The sequence below is a fragment of the Oncorhynchus nerka genome, linkage group LG20 (assembly GCF_034236695.1).
Source record: "Oncorhynchus nerka isolate Pitt River linkage group LG20, Oner_Uvic_2.0, whole genome shotgun sequence".
Taxonomy (NCBI): Eukaryota; Metazoa; Chordata; class Actinopteri; order Salmoniformes; family Salmonidae; genus Oncorhynchus; species Oncorhynchus nerka.
Window position 1 is genome coordinate 80,858,860 of NC_088415.1, and position 18,188 is coordinate 80,877,047.

At 41.6% G+C, this 18,188-nt stretch overlaps 2 protein-coding genes across 2 annotated transcripts in view; one reads left to right on the forward strand and one right to left on the reverse strand.

Moving 5' to 3' along the window:
• Nucleotides 1-2,830: 2,830 nt before the first annotated feature.
• Nucleotides 2,831-4,931, reverse strand: LOC115101813 (otolin-1-like). The gene is made up of 3 exons (XM_029621286.2): nt 4,293-4,931; nt 3,995-4,084; nt 2,831-3,751 (listed from the first exon to the last, which is right to left on the reverse strand). Exons 1-3 carry the CDS (start codon nt 4,366-4,368, stop codon nt 3,570-3,572), a joined length of 348 nt encoding a protein of 115 aa, XP_029477146.1. The 5' UTR covers nt 4,369-4,931; the 3' UTR covers nt 2,831-3,569.
• A 3,572-nt stretch (nt 4,932-8,503) lies between these two features.
• LOC115103216 (protein phosphatase 1L-like) overlaps nt 8,504-18,188 on the forward strand; it is a 63,367-nt gene continuing 53,682 nt past the window's right edge. Inside the window, exon 1 of the mRNA XM_029624002.2 lies at nt 8,504-9,394. Coding sequence (XP_029479862.1) covers nt 8,996-9,394 — 399 coding nt within the window. The 5' untranslated portion in view covers nt 8,504-8,995. The remainder of the gene's footprint in view (nt 9,395-18,188) is intronic.

An 18,188-nucleotide genomic window follows, 5' to 3' on the forward strand; every position in this document is an offset into this window, starting at 1 on the left:
TAGAGGCAGATGCTTGGAATTTAGAGTGGTAGAAAGTGGCTTTAGCAGCAGAGACAGAGGAGGAAAATGTAGAGAGGAGGGAGTGAAAGGATGCCAGGTCCGCAGGGAGGCGAGTTTTCCTCCATTTCCGCTCGGCTGCCCGGAGCCCTGTTCTGATATACATGCATGTGAGTCCACCATTGTAAAATAGTGTATAAAAAATTATATTATACATCACCTTAAATATTCAGAACAAAAATACGTGAAATTGAAATTAAATTAATCCGAATGAGAACACAACACTATTATCATGGTGCTGAGATTATATTCCACACATCGATGTTTGGCTTTTTCCATACCTTTTTAAATAGTTAATCTAATAATATCCTGCTCTCCCTCAATCCAACTCCAAGGAGATAACATCATGGAGGTCTTGGAAGGTCATAGGCCACACCTGATAACTGTCTCCTTTTCTTTTTTCCTTCTGATGACAACTTCCTCCTCTTGTTTTGGGGAAGAGTGTCTCCTCAGAGCTCTGTCCATTCCCCTGCTCGGAGCTCGCTTCTCCTCCCTGCTCTGTGCTCGGCTCAGAGTTCTCAGAGGGTCTCTTCTGGCTTTGTCTCTTGCTGGATGTCGGCCTTCCTCTTGAAGCAATTCAAGGAGCTTTGGCAGCATCTGATGGTGTGTTTACCTGCCCTTACACCACGCCGGGGGCTACTACTGCTTCCTGCTTGCCCAGGTAGAGCAGTCCCATCCTGGGGTGAGTCAGCAGCAGTGTTTGGGGCCACTGGTGGGGCATCATCCACAGACAGACTGGGATCCAGATTGAGGGTCTTGGTGTTCCCACAGAGGCGATAGACAACGCCACCGTACCTCCACAGCCTCACAGCCAGGCTGGGACTCCTCCAGGCTGGGGCTAGGGTCTCCAGAAGAGAGGGTGAACAACACCACTTCCAGGAGGGATCTTGGTCCCTGGTTAAGCCATCAGAAGCCAGTGGAAAAGCATCTCTGCTGACTGTTTGGGTGGCAGCTTCGATCATGTCCACCTCACTCTCCGATGTCGAGAAGTCCAAATTGCTGAGATCTCTTTTGCTCTTAGGTATTATGGAAGCAGAATTGGTTGTGGAGTCTTCACTAATACCACCCTAGCTCTTTTTAGAAGTGGGGCCAAATCAATTGTACCATCCTCACTCTTTGGCATCAGTGGGGCAGAATAGCTTATATGCCACCTATTTCGGATGTGGAAGAGTCTGAGTCGCTATATTCCCCCTGACTCGCTGACCAAGATGAGTTGTTGACAGTGGCTGAAACACTAGTTCTACATAGTGATCCCTGAAGATGGGAACCAGAGTAGGAGGTGAGGAATCACTTGAGTCTTCTAGTTCATCCCGTGATGATGGTGTCTGTAAGGGAAGTGAAGGATATCAACAGACTTCTAAGCCCATGCTGTGAGAAAGCCATCATTATTGGAAGGGAAGGGCTTAAATCTTGCTGTTGGTCTTGTTGCATGTCTTGCTGGTAATTTGGCATTGCATCTTGCTGGACATCCTGGTGCATGTCTTGATGATCATTCTGCATTTCAACTTGCTTTGGATCATACATAACGTGTATGTCTTGCTGGTGATTAGACCTGCCACCTTTTTGGAGGTCTAGATGCAGGCTGACTGACTGGGTGTCATATTGGTTGTCCAGCTGATCATCTTGGCAAGATGTTATTGGAGGAGATGGTGATTCACTGACATCTTCATGGTGGTCTCTTATAGGATGTTTGTCATGATCCTGCTCCCCTCTTGGGACTCTTCAGGGGCAGGATTCTCCCCATCCACCTGTCCTTACCATCTCTATGGAGTGAAGATTAGACAATATTTATATAAACATTATGTTACTTCTCAAAGGTCTCACAGTAGAGAAAACTGATAGAAATCAAATGTTTCTGTCTGCCACTGTGATTGCTACTGAATTCTAGAATGTTGTATAACTTGTAGTTTCCATGGAGATTTACTCTTCTAAAAGAGGGCCAGTGACATCACAGTGCTGCTTTGTGACTTCACATTTTCTAACTGTAGAAGGCCTCCTCTTAGTTTTTTATCAATATCACATACTTTGTAGTAGTAGTAGTTTTGATACATTTACATGTAGGCCGTGGTAGATGGCAGCTAAAACCTGAATTATGTATACAACACCAACAAGTCATTAAACAATGAAACAAAAAACAGTAAATCAGGAAGTCAGGGATGGAGCTGAAGCTATTTGTCTTGGTAGCATCAAACAATGGCTTGAGTGCTGGGAGGCAACATCACAGGTCACAGGGATGAAGCATGCCAGGGGGGAATTGTGCTAGTACAAACCTGCTTTATTTTGATTTAAATGTATGTGTCTATCTGTGATTGGGTGGTGTAACATAAATAATTATAGCATGTGTGTGTTTTCCCCCTTTACATTTGCTTGAATATCAACATTATTTTAGTGTATTTAAAAATTAATGATACTGTAGAATTAATACAATCCTCATTCAGCCCTCCTCTTCAAACTGTGATGTCCCAGTGCCCTCTAGTGGGGGAAATAACATGCATGTTTCAGTCAGATATATTTTGGTGGTGACTAGTACATCAGTAGGCTGTAAAACATAATGCATTCATACATCACTCACCATCACCCACAGACCTTGGAGCTATATTTCTATGGCACAACAATGATGACGGCTTTTTACTCTTAGGAGCACATTCAAGTAGTAATGGGTGAGATTGTCCCTAAGCACAGCTGGGATTGGGCAGTTGACAAAACTAAAATCAGTCGTAGTAAAGTCTAGATAGGTTCAGACCTAAACTCACAAAATTCAAGCAATTTTAACTTCAAGCATTAGCAGTGTTTTATTGCATTGATAGAAACTGTAAGCGTTGTATAAAGCAGGGGTTCCCAAACTGACCCACCGATTGAGGTGTCTTTTGAGTCGTGACCCAACATAAGGGTTGAGCTGTTAAAAAAGAAAAAACATACACAGACCAAAGAATAAGTAACAAATATTATCTTGGCATCTAGATAAGAAAATGAAGCAGTTTCAAAGCTACTCTCCTGCAATTCCACACATCCTGCCATGGAGCTGAAAGAACATTTTGCAATTTTAAAGTCAATTCCCTGCAATTCTATGCGTTTTGCCACGGAGCTGAGATATTTTGTTTTCTGTTTTTAAGCTAATTTCCAAATTTTGACATGGCTGGTGTTCTTATGTTCAAGCATTTTAACTAAATCAATGGGGGCCTGATTGTCTAGCGCTATTTTCTTGATTGTAAATTCTCAAAAATTATAGGCTATTATTGAAAAATATATAGGTCCATTATCTTTTAAACATACATTCTATTTGGTTTAAGTCATTTAAGTTTACACTGAAAAGTTTTCCCACTGTTTGGGAACCACTGGATACAGTGTTACAGCCTTTACCATCAAAATAGAGCAAGCATTTGGTCAGATTATTTTGATAGCAATAAGCAGGAACAAAGTTAGCAGCAGTAGCTATATTGAAATAGATGATTCATCAGAGTAGTGAAAAGAGTTTGGAGGCGATCCAGTCAGCATAAGTTGTCAGATAAAGCTCATGCAGAGGTCAAGCCCGGTTTACAGACGAAGTCGTAGGTCAGGCCTTGGGGTCGGCATAGAGCAGGAAGAAGGTGAAGATGCTGTCGTTCTCGCTTCTGGAGTAGACCTTTCTCCCCTTGTCTCCCAAGTAGCCCCGGAGCACCAGGCAGACCCATGTTTCCTTGATCTCCTTTCTCACCTATCATAAGAAAGAGAGAAGGATTGGTATCTGAAACATGTCAACATATGAGGATAGATATCAGTCTCAAACATGAATATTCTATTTTAGATCAAAATTTGCGATTTGATTAAAAACAGCACCAGATAACGACGTATTCAGGAATGAGATAACAGATAGCATAGCAGCTCACACTTTGGACTGTAAATGTATAAACCCAGATTACCTCCTTTAAAAGTTGTACATGAGAATTGACAAGCTTACCTTTATCTCCTTCCAGTCCAGTAGCTCCAGCCATTCCATCCAGTCCAGGAGGTCTCATGAGTCCAACATCCCCTGTCACTCCAGGTACACCTGAAAGAAAACAGGGGGAAGGAGGGGAAGAGCAAAGGTATGAGGGATGGGGATATGAGGAGATATTTAGGAGTACACACCATGAAGACAATATAACTGCAAGCACACCACACACAACCTACAGTCATGGTCACAAGCCACTACAGTACTATGTATACTTTTAGTCAACCTATACTGAAATAAACACAATGTATATTCTTTAGTCTACCTGGAAGTCCCCTCTCTCCTCTCGGCCCTGGGGGTCCCCTCTCCCCTGTGGCCCTTCCCGGGGGACAACATGGCATCTGGTTGGAACTCTGGTCTGCCTGAAGCCCAGACGGGCCGGCAGTGAACCACCACCTCCCACTCCACCACCTCCTCCTCCAGTGCCACCTCCGCGACGGCACTTCTTGGTATTCTGAGGCTTGGGCCAGCAGGTGTGTCTGGCTGGACCTGAGATGGAGGCAGGACCTGTACACTCAGGCGTCACAACGACCACACCACGCTGGCACCACTTCAAAGTGTAAGGGTCCCAAACACAATCCCAGAGGGAGGGATGAATGTCTCAAACGAGCCTCCATGACCAGTGACCACCTTGATGCAACATCCTAGGAAACCAAAGATTATGGATATACTGCCAAGATACATGGATAGGATGTCCACCTATCTTGACACTGGTTGGGTGTGGCTTGAAGTTGGACAATTGAGCCCCCTAGTGTGCTGTGTTGTGGCCTGGTCAGTGAACCCAACACCACCTCCTCAATAGGTACACAACACACCCCTCTGAGGCTGTATAGGTGCCTCATGACAGGATCCTACACATAGAGATATACCATATATATGAAGCATTCAGACCCCTTGACTTGTTCCACATTTTGTTACATTAAAGCCTTATTCTAAAATGTATTTAAATTGTTTTTATTCCTTGTCAATCTACACACAATACCCCATAATGACAAAGCAAAATCAGGTTTTTAGAATTATTTGCAAATGTATAAAAAATGTTTTTTAAATATCACATTTCCATGAGCTTTTCTGACCCTTTACTTTGTTGAAGCACCTTTGACAGTGACCACATTACAGCCTCAAGTCTTCTTGAGTATGACACTACAAGTTTGGCACACCTGTATTTGGGGAGTTTCTCCCATTCTTCTCTGCAGATCCGGGCTCTGGCTGAGCCACTCAAGGACATTGAGAGACTTGTCCTGAAACCACTCCTGCATTGTCTTGGCTGTGTGCTTAGGGTCGTTTTCCTGTTGGAAGGTGAACCTTCATCCCAGTCTGAGGTCCTGATCGCTCTTGAGCAGGTTTTCATCAAGGATCTCTCTGTACTTTGCTCTGATCATTTTTTCCTTGATCCTGACTAGTCTCCCAGTCCCTGCTGCTGAAAAACATCCCCACAGCATGATGCTACCACCACCATGCATCACCATAGGGATGGTGACAGGTGTCCTCCTGGCGTGACGCTTGGCATTTAGGCCAAAGTTTTTCAATCTTGGTTTCATCAGACCAGAGAATCTTGTTTCTCATGGTCTGGGAGTCTTTTAGGTGCCTTTTGGCAACCTCCAAGCGGGCTGTCATGTACCTTTTACTGAGGAGTGGCTTCCATCTGGCCACTCTACCATAAAGGCCTGATTGGTGGAGTGCTGCAGAGATGGTTGCCCTTCTGGAAGGTTCTCCCATCTCCACAGAGGAACTCTGGAGCTCTGTCAGAGTGAGCATCAGGTTCTTGGTCACCTCTTTGACCAAGGCCCTTCTCCCCAAATTACTCTAGGAAGAGTCTTGGTGGTTCCAAACTTCTTCCATTTAAGAATGATTGAGGACACTGTGTCCTTGGGGACCGTCAATGCTGCAGAAATGTTTTTGTACCATTCCCCAGATCTGTGCCTTGACACAATTCTGTCTTGGAGCTCTACGAACAATTCCTTCGACCTCATAGCTTGGTTTTTGTTGTGACATGCATTGTCAACTGTGGGACCTTACATAGACAGGTGTGTGCCTTTCTAAATCATGTCCAATCAATTGGATTTACCACAGGTGGACTCCAATGAAGTTGTAGAAACATCTCAAGGATGATCAATGGAAACAGGATGCACATGAACTCAATTTCGAGTCTCATAGCAAAGGGTCTGAATACTTATGTAAATAAGGTATTTCTGGGGAGTTTATATAAATTGGATAACATTTTTAAAAGCCTGTTTTCACTTTGTCATTATAGGTCATTGTGTGTAGATTGATGAGCTTTTTTATTTATTTTTAATCCATTTTAGAAAAAGGCTGCAACGTAACAAAATGTGTAAAAAGTCATGGGGTCTGATTACTTTCCGAATGCACTGTTTATGTTACTGTGTTCTATATCTATGGTCCTATTTAAGACTCAGATGAAAGCCTCATATATGACTTGTTTGTCCCATGAATAAACTCACGATCAATGCAGACACATAGTGCTCCTTTTTCTATATATTTCATGGGATAGTCACCTGGTGAAGTCTCCTGGTGAAGGAATTTTTTGTACCAGCCTTGGGTCGACCTACATGGATTTTTAATCACATTCCCAATGTGCTTTTTTTTACTACAGTCTCTGAATGTCTACTAGCCATGTACTACAGGGTGGGGGTAGGCCCAAACATATTAAACAAAATAATGTCATTTTGACCTTCTGGAATTATGTTCTTCAAGCAACAGAGAGGGAGAAAATAAGAGAGTCCAAAGGAAGGAAGTTAACATTGAGGGACCTTTATCAAAACATCTAGGCCCACATTTGACATGTAGTGACTCTTGCCTAAATATGTTATTCTTGCAAGTAAGAATGTCTGATGAATATGCCTGTGTGACCACTGTGCCGTGTAAAATTGCCCTCCAGGAATTGAGTTTGACACCCCAATATGTCAATGACCGTTTCCTAATAATGTGGTCCCATATAACATTACGTGATGGTGCTAAAAAGTGTGTTTTCACATTAGTCTCTCTAGACAGACAGGGTTGCCTCCCAAAACAATGTACCAATGTACCTGTTGCTCCTAGGTCTATGTTTCAGAAACTATATTCACATGGTACATAGGCCAGTATTACAATGTGTATGTTCACAGTCACATTGTTGCATAGTACATTAGCCTGTGAAAATTTGTTTGCAGTTTGTGGAAGTACAGAATCATTTGTTTATGTTTGTTAGAATAATTAAATTAGCTGTGGTAAGACCTCCCTTTACTTGAGAATGATTGGTTAGGTTACAGTTATGTCCACTGTGAGCTTATTTGCACATCTTTGAAATTGTGCAAGCCACAAACTGGTATATATGTTATAGGAGTTATGTAACAATATGCAATGTATATGTCTATGTAATTGCGATGTAAATACATAGGTTTTAAAGTGGGACCAGTTCTGTTTCATCCCAATTGTGGGACGGCAGGTAGCCTAGTGGTTAGAGTGTTGGGCGAGGTTGCTATTTATCCATTATTTTACCAGGTAAGTTGACTGAGAACACATTCTCAATTGCAACAACGACCTGGGGAATAGTTACAGGGGAGAGGAGGGGGATGAATGAGCCAATTGTAAACGGGGGATTATTAGGTGACCGTGATGGTTTGATGGCCAGATTGGGAATTTAGCCAGGACACCGGTGTTAACACCCCTACTCTTACAATAAGTGCCATGGGATCTTTAATGACTGAGAGTCAGGACACCCATTTAACATCCCATCCGAAAGACGGCACTCTACAAAGGGCAGTGTCACTGCCCTGGGGCATTGGGATATGTTTTAGACCAGAGGAAAGAGTGCCTCCTACTGGCCCTCCAACACCACTTCCAGCAGCATCTGGTCTCCCATCCAGGGACTGACCAGGACCAACACTGCTTAGCTTCAGAAGCAAGTCAGCAGTGGTATGCAGGGTGGTATGCTGCTGGCAGTAAGATGCTAGATCGAATCCCCGAGCTGACAAGGTATAAATCTGTCATTCTGTCCCTGAACAAGGCAGTTAATCCACTGTTCCTAGGCCGTCATTGTAAATAAGAATGTGTTCTTAACTGACTTGCCTAGTTAAATAAATAAAAAAATAGGACTGGAGTCAGCCGCCAGAGAGCTACAACATTCCTCATGTTGTGCTTTGGATACAGTTTATAGGCTAGTGGCTATTCAATGGTCACCAACCGTTTCCCCGGGCAGCCTTTGGTGGGCGTGCAGGCTTTTGTTCCCTCCTATCACTAACAACTGATACCAGTGTAATATGCGTATTAGGCCTAATCATTTTAAAATACATTTGATAATAAAATGTGCAAAGAGGAACGCTGCATTACAAATCCTGAATATTAAGACTATTATAAACACCCTCGCTTGCTGCAGCTGTTGTGATCATGATCCATCATAGGACGTTGTGCAGCAGCTGCGCACACTGTCATCACTGACTATAGAGTTGAAGACGGGGGGGGGGTGCGCAAGGGGGTTGTTGTTGACGCGGATGAGTAGAGGCTGAATGGGAGCGTTTCCCACACAAGAAACGGGGTCACCGCAAAAACAGGCCACCGAAACTGAAACCCCTACTCCGCCCCTGGTGACAACTCCTCCTCACATTCCGGTGGGTCGTCTCCCGTTATTCGCGAAGCCTACAATGGGCTACAGACTACAGCGACTTCATTACGAGTTTTTCGGCGAATCCTCGTGCTTCAGCTGTTATTTCGCGAGCCAGGACAGTCTCACTTGTCTTTCAAGCCAATGACTCTGCCCGCTTTCGTCATTCGCTCTTCAGTGTTACATTCCGTTGAGCGTTAAGGCTGGAAATAGCCTGCATTGACAATTTAAAGCCAGTTTGATATATTTATAGCAGTTCTGACATCAAACATTGATGGTGGACGTTTTTTATTTTTCCCTTGAACGGATATAATGGAGTGAATTGACCTGCACGAGAGAGGCAACCGTCAACAGTTTTCTTGCGTGTGATGATAGGAGACACAATGACGCTGTTGTCTCTTTTGGGTCGGATCATGCGTTATTTCCTCCTCAGGCCAGAGACATTGTTTCTGCTATGCATTAGCTTGGCCTTATGGAGTTACTTCTTCCACACGGACGAGGTGAAGACCATCGTCAAGTCCAGCCGGGATGCCGTGAACATGGTGAAGGGGAAAGTGGCGGAGATGATGCAAAACGACAGGTTGGGGGGCCTGAATGTCCTAGATGCGGAGTTCTCCAAAACTTGGGACTTCAAAAACAACAATGTAGCAGTGTACTCCATTCAGGGGCGGCGCGACCACATGGAGGACCGATTCGAGGTGCTCACCGACATCACCAACAAGAGTCACCCGTCTATATTCGGGATATTTGACGGTCACGGTGGTGAGGTAGGTGCAGTGGCTATTTTAGCATGTAAATCTTGATGGGGAAAACTCCCCAAATGTCTTTAGATGCAGCCACAACACAACACTAAACAATACATTCATTGCACTACAACCGTTAGGGCCTACATAAAGCTGTCCCAACAGCACTATGGAGTGAATGAATCCTCTCCACCGCTACACCTGGCTATCAGCGGAGTCTTGTCTGGCAGCGAAACAGTTCATTCAGCCTCCTTTACTGCCTTTAAAAAAACAACTGATATGACTTGTTTAAACAAATGTGGTTTCTACTGACAATTGAGATGTACAAACTATGGCATAAGGGAGCGAATAAGAGGCAATCCGAGCTAGGACTGTCATTGTCAATAACTACTTTTGAAATGTACAGCAAAATAATTCAGAACATGGGCCGTCCTTACAGTATTCTCCCAGAACACCAAGTCAGAACCGTAGGATAAATAAAGGAGGCATATAAGCAGACAATGAAAGCTCTTACAATGTTTGATGACATTTCTCTAAAACAGGCTATAGGCTACATGTGCACCACCAAGTCAGAACAGTAGGCTAAATTATGAGGGGGAAAGGGACCAAATTATTAGGGTGAGGCACATGGGCTACTAACAGCTTACTACACAACATGCACTTAGTATTACTTTCATATTACACCATTTATGCAGCAGCATAAAATACATTTTTGGACTCACCTGCTGTGCTAGCTTGAACAGGAAGTTGGCACGGCGGTCGTTCTTGTGGCCAAATTTTGTAATCAATGACTGCCGTTCTCTGGATTTATGGTGCTTTCAAGACAACTGGGAACTGAAAAAAAAACAATCATGATGTCGGTGAACTTCAGGTCGGAGCTGTAGAAAGAGGCCCGAGTTCCCGATTTGGAATTCCGAGTTGGATGACCTTTCAAAACTTATTTTCCCAGTCAGAGCTCACTTTTTTCCAGAGTTCCGCAGTTGTCTTGAACTCACTGAAGAATGAGATTTCCCAGTTTCAGTTTCCAGTTGTTATGAGCGCCGCAGAAGTAATGCTGGATTGACAGCATGGACAATCTATTCAACCTTTTCTGTCCCATAGCATATTAATGTTTATCCTTTTAAGGTTGGAAAAGAGACCCTTAACCTCTAGCGTCGAGCGATCCTGTATCCGGGAGCGTAATCATAGCCTCAAGCTCATTACCATAACGCAGCGTTTCCTATTCATGAAAATCGCAAATTAAATGAAATAAATATATTGAAACACAAGCTTAGCCTTTTGTTAACAACACTGTCATCTCAGATTTTCAAAATATGCTTTAACCAAAGCTACACAAGCATTTGTGTAAGAGTATTGATAGCCTAGCATAGCATTAAGCCTAGCATTCAGCAGGCAACATTTTCACAAAAACAAGAAAAGCATTCAAATAAAATCATTTACCTTTGAAGAACTTTGGATGTTTTCAATGACGAGACTCAGTTAGATAGCAAATGTTCATTTTTTCCAAAAATATTATTTGTGTAAGAGAAATAGCTCCGTTTTGTTCATCACGTTTGGCTAAGAAAAAAAACGAAAATGCAGTCACTTACAACGCCAAACTTTTTTCCAAATGAGCTCCATAATATCGACAGAAACATGGCAAACGTTGTTTAGAATCAATCCTCAAGGTGTTTTTCACATATCTATTCGATAATCTATCAGTGGTGGCAGCTGGCTTCTCATCCGAAGAAAACGGAAAAATACTGCAGCTGGAGATTACGCAATAATTGCGACGGAGGACACCAAGCGACCACCTGGTAAATGTAGTCTCTTAGGGTCAATCTTCCAATGATATGCCTACAAATACGTCACAATGCTGCAGACACCTTAGGGAAAACGTGTTAAAGGTAAGCTGACTCCTAGCTCCTCCACAGCCATATAAGGAGTCATTGCCATGAGGCGGTTTCAAAACATGCATCACTTCCTGATTGTATTTTTATCTGGGTTTTTTCTGTAACATCAGTTCTGTGGCACTCACAGACAATATCTTTGCAGTTTTGGAAACGTCAGAGTGTTTTCTTTCCAAAGCTGTCAATTATATGCATAGTCGAGCATCTTTTCGTGACAAAATATCTTGTTTAAAACGGGAAGGTTTTTCATCCAAAAATTAAAAGAGCGCCCCCTATATCGAAGAAGTTAATAACTTGTTATGGCTGCAATCCCGCAAACGGGATCGATATGACAACTACCAGTGAAAATAGAGGGCGCCAAATTCAAACCACAGAAATCTCATAATTACAATTCCAAAAACATACATGTGTTTTATATCATTTTAAAGGTAATCTTGTTGTTAATCCCACCAAAGTGTCCAATTTCAAATATGCATTTCAGCAAAAGCACTACAAACGATTATGTTAGGTCTCCACCAAACCACAATAAGCACACCCATTTTCCAGCTAAATATAGCATCCACAAAAAGCAGAAATAGCAGAAATCATTAACCTTGAATTATCTTCATCAGATGACATTCATAGGACTTCATGTTACACAATACATGTTTTGTTTGATAAAGTTCATATTTATATAAAAAAATCTGAGTTTACATTGGCGTATTAGATTCACTAGTTCCAAAAACATCAAGTGATTTTGCATAGCCACATCGTTTCAACAGAAATACTCATCATAAATGTAGATGATAATACACATGGAATTATAGATATAGCTCTCCTTAATGCAACCACTTTGTCAGATTTCAAAAGAAGTTTACGGAAATAGCAACTCATGCAATAATCTGAGACGGAGCTCAGAATATTAGCCAAATTAGCCGCCATGTTGGAGTCAACAGAAACCAGAAAATACATGATAAATGTTCCCTTACCTTTGATGAACTTCATCAGAATGCAGTCCTAGGAATCCCAGGTCCACAATAAATGCTTGATTTGTTCGAAAATGTCCGTTATTTATGTCCAATTAGCTACTTTGGTTAGCGCGTTTGGTAAACAATTCCAAAGTCACAAAGCGCGTCCACTATAACGTGATGAAATGTCCAAAAGTTCCGTAACAGTCAGTAGAAACATGTCAAACGATGTACTGAATCAATCTTTAGAATGTTGTTTACATATATCTTGAATAACATTCCAACCGGAGAATTAGAATGACTTCAGATGACCGGTGGAACGCAGGTCCTTCTTCTGTGAACGCGCATAGTGAAAGCATGGTCAACTCGTGGCAGTGGTGACTATTTCCTGTCTCATTCGACCCCCCCTTCACATTAGAGTCATCAGACAAAGTTCTATTGACTGTTGACATCTAGTTAAAGGCGTAGGAAGTGAAAACTCATCCATATCTCGCTGTAATTTCAATGAGAGCTTGGTTGAAAATCTGCCACCCCCAGAAAAAAATCCAAACAGGAAGTGGAATTTCTCAGGTTTTTGCCTGCAATATGAGTTCTGTTATACTCACAGACATAATTCAAACAGTTTTAGAAACTTCAGAGTGTTTTCTATTCAATATTAATATGCATATATTAGCAACTGAGACTGAGGAGCTGGCTGTTTACAATGGGCACCTTTTCATCCAAGCTACTCAATACTGCCCCTGCAGCCATATTAAACTCAGACTTGGAACACACACCCACTCCACTGAATAGCAGGCTAGTGATTGAAACACTCACAGTTAGCCACTGATTCCTTCCAAACCACTCATTGTTGAATTTGCGATTTACAACTTGTGGCCGGTGAGCACCAATACGTTTGATCTATAATTTCTCTTCGTATGACAAGGATTGAAAAGGATTTTCCAATAGATTGTCAACTTGATTCATGAAGATGACTGCTTGTCTAGCTTGCTAGCTAAGATTTTGAAAGTATGATGTTGACATGATCAGTCCAACCAAAGTTACGGTAGATATAACGGGATTTGACGTAATTTATCTGTGGCCAATGACCTTGAGCCTTCTTGGATGGGTAATTCTAATGTAAATCTACGGCAGCACCCAAGGGGCTTGAATTTATGAGCTCTCCCCGTAGATTTTGCGGTGAAGTAGTGTCCCCATGAGTGACAGAACACTGAGCCAATCACATCGCAACTAGAGAACATTACCAACCCCTACGCTCCGTATTTTCCGCTGGCTGACCCACCACCACAGAAATCACTGAGCAAGGCTAAAACACCTAGATTTTGAAGCTGCCTTACTCAAGAAAGCAAAAAAAGAGACCATGTTTGTATGCAGCTTAATTAACTAAATTATTTCGTTTTTACATTGTTTGCGAACTGTTATGTGACACATATTAATGCCAAAATAACATGCAAAACAGGCAACCCATAATTTTTTTAGCTAAACAGGTGGATCTCAAAACAGGCGGGGCACTGCCCCACTTGCCCTGAATGATGGGTCCCACGGGGTAGGTGTTTCTCAAATCCATAGCCTAGTAAAAGAGGCCTATATGTTTATCACCATTAATTAGAAATATTAGCTTAAAACACAAAGGATGCTGTTGAACATCATTAGCGTCTGTGGTCAGCACAGCATCCTCATTGGATTTGGAATGAGAGAGTTAAGTCCAAACAAAACATCTTCCCACTCCAGCTTTCAGGGTACATTACACTATCAAACAGAGCATTTTAAAAGTCACGGTCTTAGGCCATCCTAACCATGACCAGAATCTAAGTTGAGTAGGCAGCATCTAAATCCTCTGCAGTACGATTTACAGGGTCTCTCCGCTGGCCTATTCACTATTTAGTAGAAGGCCCTGTGTATGTCGCCTACCACTACTACCCTTTGATGAAACTAGAATCACCCTCTGTGTTTTTGTGTGTTGTCCTCAGCTCAAAGACATAGGAATAGAATTGCAAACCCATACAAAGAACCAGTCTTGAAGCTTTGTGTGTCGCACATGGTGTGAACCATTTTTTCGTCCTTTGACTGTCAAGGGTCAGGGAATGCCCAAGGTAGCCTTCAGACCACATGTCTAGGGAGCCATCTGCCAATTCAGTGTCCACAGTGAGCTTGTAGCCAGGTTTCTCTTTCTCACAGACACTATTACAAAGCTATTACACACTATAACAAAGCTATTACACAAACACTATTACACATTATTAGAATACTATTACTCTATTACACACTGTTACACATTTGTGTTTTAGAAGTCACAAATGCCACTTTAGTATTGTGACTGTCTATCTCCACCAAATCAAAATACTAAAAGATTTACACTGAGTGGACAAAACCTAAAGAACACCTGCTCTTTCCATGGCATAGACCGACCAGGTGAAAGCTATGATCCCATATTAATGTCACTTATTAAATCAATTTCAATCAGAGTAGATGAAGGGGGAGACAGGTTAAAGGTTTTTTAAGCCTTAAAACATGGATTGTCTATGTGTGCCAATCAGAGGGTGAATGGGTAAGACAAAATATTTAAGTGCCTTTGAACGGGGTATGGTAGTAGGTGCCGGGCGCCCCGGTTTGTGTCAAGAACTGCAACGCTGCTGGGTTTTTCACGCTCAAAAGTTTCCTGTGTGTATCAAGAATGGACTTGACACAACTGTGGGAATCATTGGAGTCAAGATCACTTTCTGAGTCAAAATGCAAGCCAAGATCTACCACTCAGATTTTTTTTACATGACTTTAAAAAAGTAAGCCTATTCAACATCATCCAATTAAAAACAGTTACTGTATATAGCCATGAGGTTTGTGCAGTAGGCTATAGGCCCAATACATGATCATTGGCTATGTATGCTTGAATTGCCCTGGCAATGTGGTTCCTCTGACCATTTTGAAATGATATTACTACAATTAAGGTGTATGAAGACATTGGTAATAGATCATTTGTTGTATTTCTTGTGAGGCACAGCTGAGTAAGCATAATAATTCACTTTTTTTCTGCATTTGATGGTCAATCTGAGGTGAGGGAGGGAGCAGCGATGAGGCTGCCTCTCACCAGACTCACCGTCCCTCCTCTCTCCCTTCCTCCACTGAGAAAAGGAGACAGTCTTCCAGCTGATGGTCAGTCTGAGGTGAGGGAGGGAGCAGTGATGAGGCTGCCTCTCACCAGACTCACCGTCCCTCCTCTCTCCCTTCCTCCACTGAGAAAATGGGACACAGTCTTCCAGCTGATGGTGAAACTTAAGTCGCATTGCATTATTTCTGCCTCATGCACCAATTCATGTTGTTACTCCTATGACCAGAGAAAGTAAAATATTCCTTTATTAACTTGTTATGGCTGCAATCCCGATTGGGATAAGTGTCATCAACAACCACTGAATAGCATAGCATACAATAAATATTACTATAAATATTTATATTCATGAAATCACAAGTGCAATATAGGAAAACACAGCTTAGCCTTTTGTTAATCCACCTCTTGTGTCAGATTTTGAAATTATGCTTTACAGCGAAAGCAATCCAAGCGTTTGTGAAAGTTTATCGATCGCACGATGAAACATTAAGTACACTTAGCATCAGGTAGCTCAGTCACGAAAATCAGAAAAGCAAAAAAAAAAAGCTATTCAAATTAATAATTTACCTTTGATGATCTTCGGATGTTTTCACTCACGAGACTCCTAGTTACACAACAAATGTTCCTTTTGTTCCATAAAGATTATTTTTAGAACCAAAATACCTCAGTTTGTTTGTCGCGTTATGTTCTGAAATCCACAGGAAAGAGCGGTCACGACAACGCAGACGAAAATTCCAAATAGTTTCCATAATGTCCACAGAAACATGTTAAATGTTTTTTATAATCAATCCTCAGGTTGTTTTTAAAATATATAATCGATAATATATCAACCGCAAATGTCTTTCACAGTAGGAGAGGGAAAAGCAATACCTATCCAAATTCTGTTGCGCGAGCAAAACTCATGTGACCACTTGATGCAATGTTATCGTTCTGGCTCATTTTTCAAAATAAAAGCCTGAAACTATGTCTGAAGACTGTTTGACACCTTGAGGAAGTGATAGGAAAATGAATCTGGTTCATATCCCTTTAAATGGAGCGATGGAAGGCTATGGAACATGGAGTTTTCAAAATAGAAGCCACTTCCTGTTTTGATTTTCCTCAGGGTTTCGCCTGCAATATCAGTTCTGTTATACTCACAGACAATATTTTTTTACAGTTTTGGAAACTTTAGAGTGTTTTCTATCCAATAATAATAATAATATGCATATATTAGCACCTGAGACTGAGGAGCTGGCCGTTTACAATGGGCACCTTTTCATCCGAGCTACTCAACACTGCCCCTGCAGCCATAAAAAGTTCAAACTTCTGACGGATAGGCGTCCCGTCAGCGGGACACCTGTCAACAACTTCTGGTGTAATTGGAGGGCGCGCAATTCAAATAAATAATCAAGCTATGAAAGCTATTCAAATAAATAAATAAATTATGGATATTAATATTTAGGTACATACAAGTATCTTATATCGGTTAAAAGCTTAAATTCTTGTTAATCTAACTGCATTGTCCGATTTACAATGGGCTTTACAGCAAAAGCATGCCATGCAATTGTTTGAGGACGGCGCCCCACATCCAAATATTTTTCAACCAGCACGTTTCATAAATTCACAAATAGCGATTAAATATTACTTTTTGAAAATGTTCCTATGATTTCCAATCTAAAGGGTCCCAGCTACAACATGTAGTGTCTGCTTATTTCTCAGCCCCAGAAACTGGAATATGCATAGAATTGTCAGATTAGGATAGAAAAGACTCTAAAGTTTCCGAAACGGTCAAAATATTGTCTGTGAGTATAACAGAACTGATATTGCAGGCGAAAACCTGAGGAAAATCCAATCAGGAAGTGCCTCTTATTTTGAAACCTCTCTGTTCTTATGCATGCCTATCCTCCATTTAAAGGGATATCAACCAGATTCCTATTTCTATGGCTTCCCTAAGGTGTCAACAGTCTTTAGACATAGTTTCAGGCTTTTATTTTGAAAAATGAGCGAGAAAGATCACATTGCGTAAGTGGATAGGTGGGGGCTCTCAAAGTGAGGTTTGTGCAACAGAGTAAAGCGGCCATTGTTTCTCCCTGTCCCATTGAAAAACCTAAACTCCCAGTTGATATATTATCGAATATATATTTTAAACCACACTGAGGATTGATTTTAAAAAATGTTTGACGTGTTTCTGTGGACATTATGGATATTATTTGGAATTTTCGTCTGCGTTGTCGTGACCGCTCTTTCTTGTGGATTTCTGAACATAACGTGAGTGAAAACATCCGAAGATCATCAAAGGTAAACGATTAATTTGATTGCTTTTCTGATTTTCGTGACCAAGCTACCTGATACTAAGTGCACTTAAAGTTATCATGCGATCGATAAACTTACACAAACGCTTGGATTGCTTTCGTTGTAAAGCATCATTTCAAAATCTGAGACGACAGGTGGATTAACAAAAGGCTAAGCTGTGTTTTGCAATATTGCACTTGTGATTTCATGAATATGAATATTTTTAGTCATATTATTTGACTGTGGCGCTATGCTATTCAGCGGTTTCTGATGACAATTATCCCGCTTAAGGGATGGGTAGCGTCAAGAAGTTAAAACAAGTCAAAATAAGTTTCTATGTAATCTTCAGGTACCCTAAAATGTAATTAAACTATAATATTTCATACGGAAAGAAGTATGTTCAATAGAAAAGTGATATTAGCAGGTGCGCATCCTCTTCATCGTGCGCACACAGACTGATTTCCAGCTCTGTGTTCCTGTATCAAAACACAGAATTCTTCCTCGTTTTGGATTAAACAAGCCTGAAACCTTGAACAAAGACTGTTGACATCTAGTGGAAGCCATAGGAATTGCAATCTGGGAGCTGGATTTAACTTAGTCCCTATACG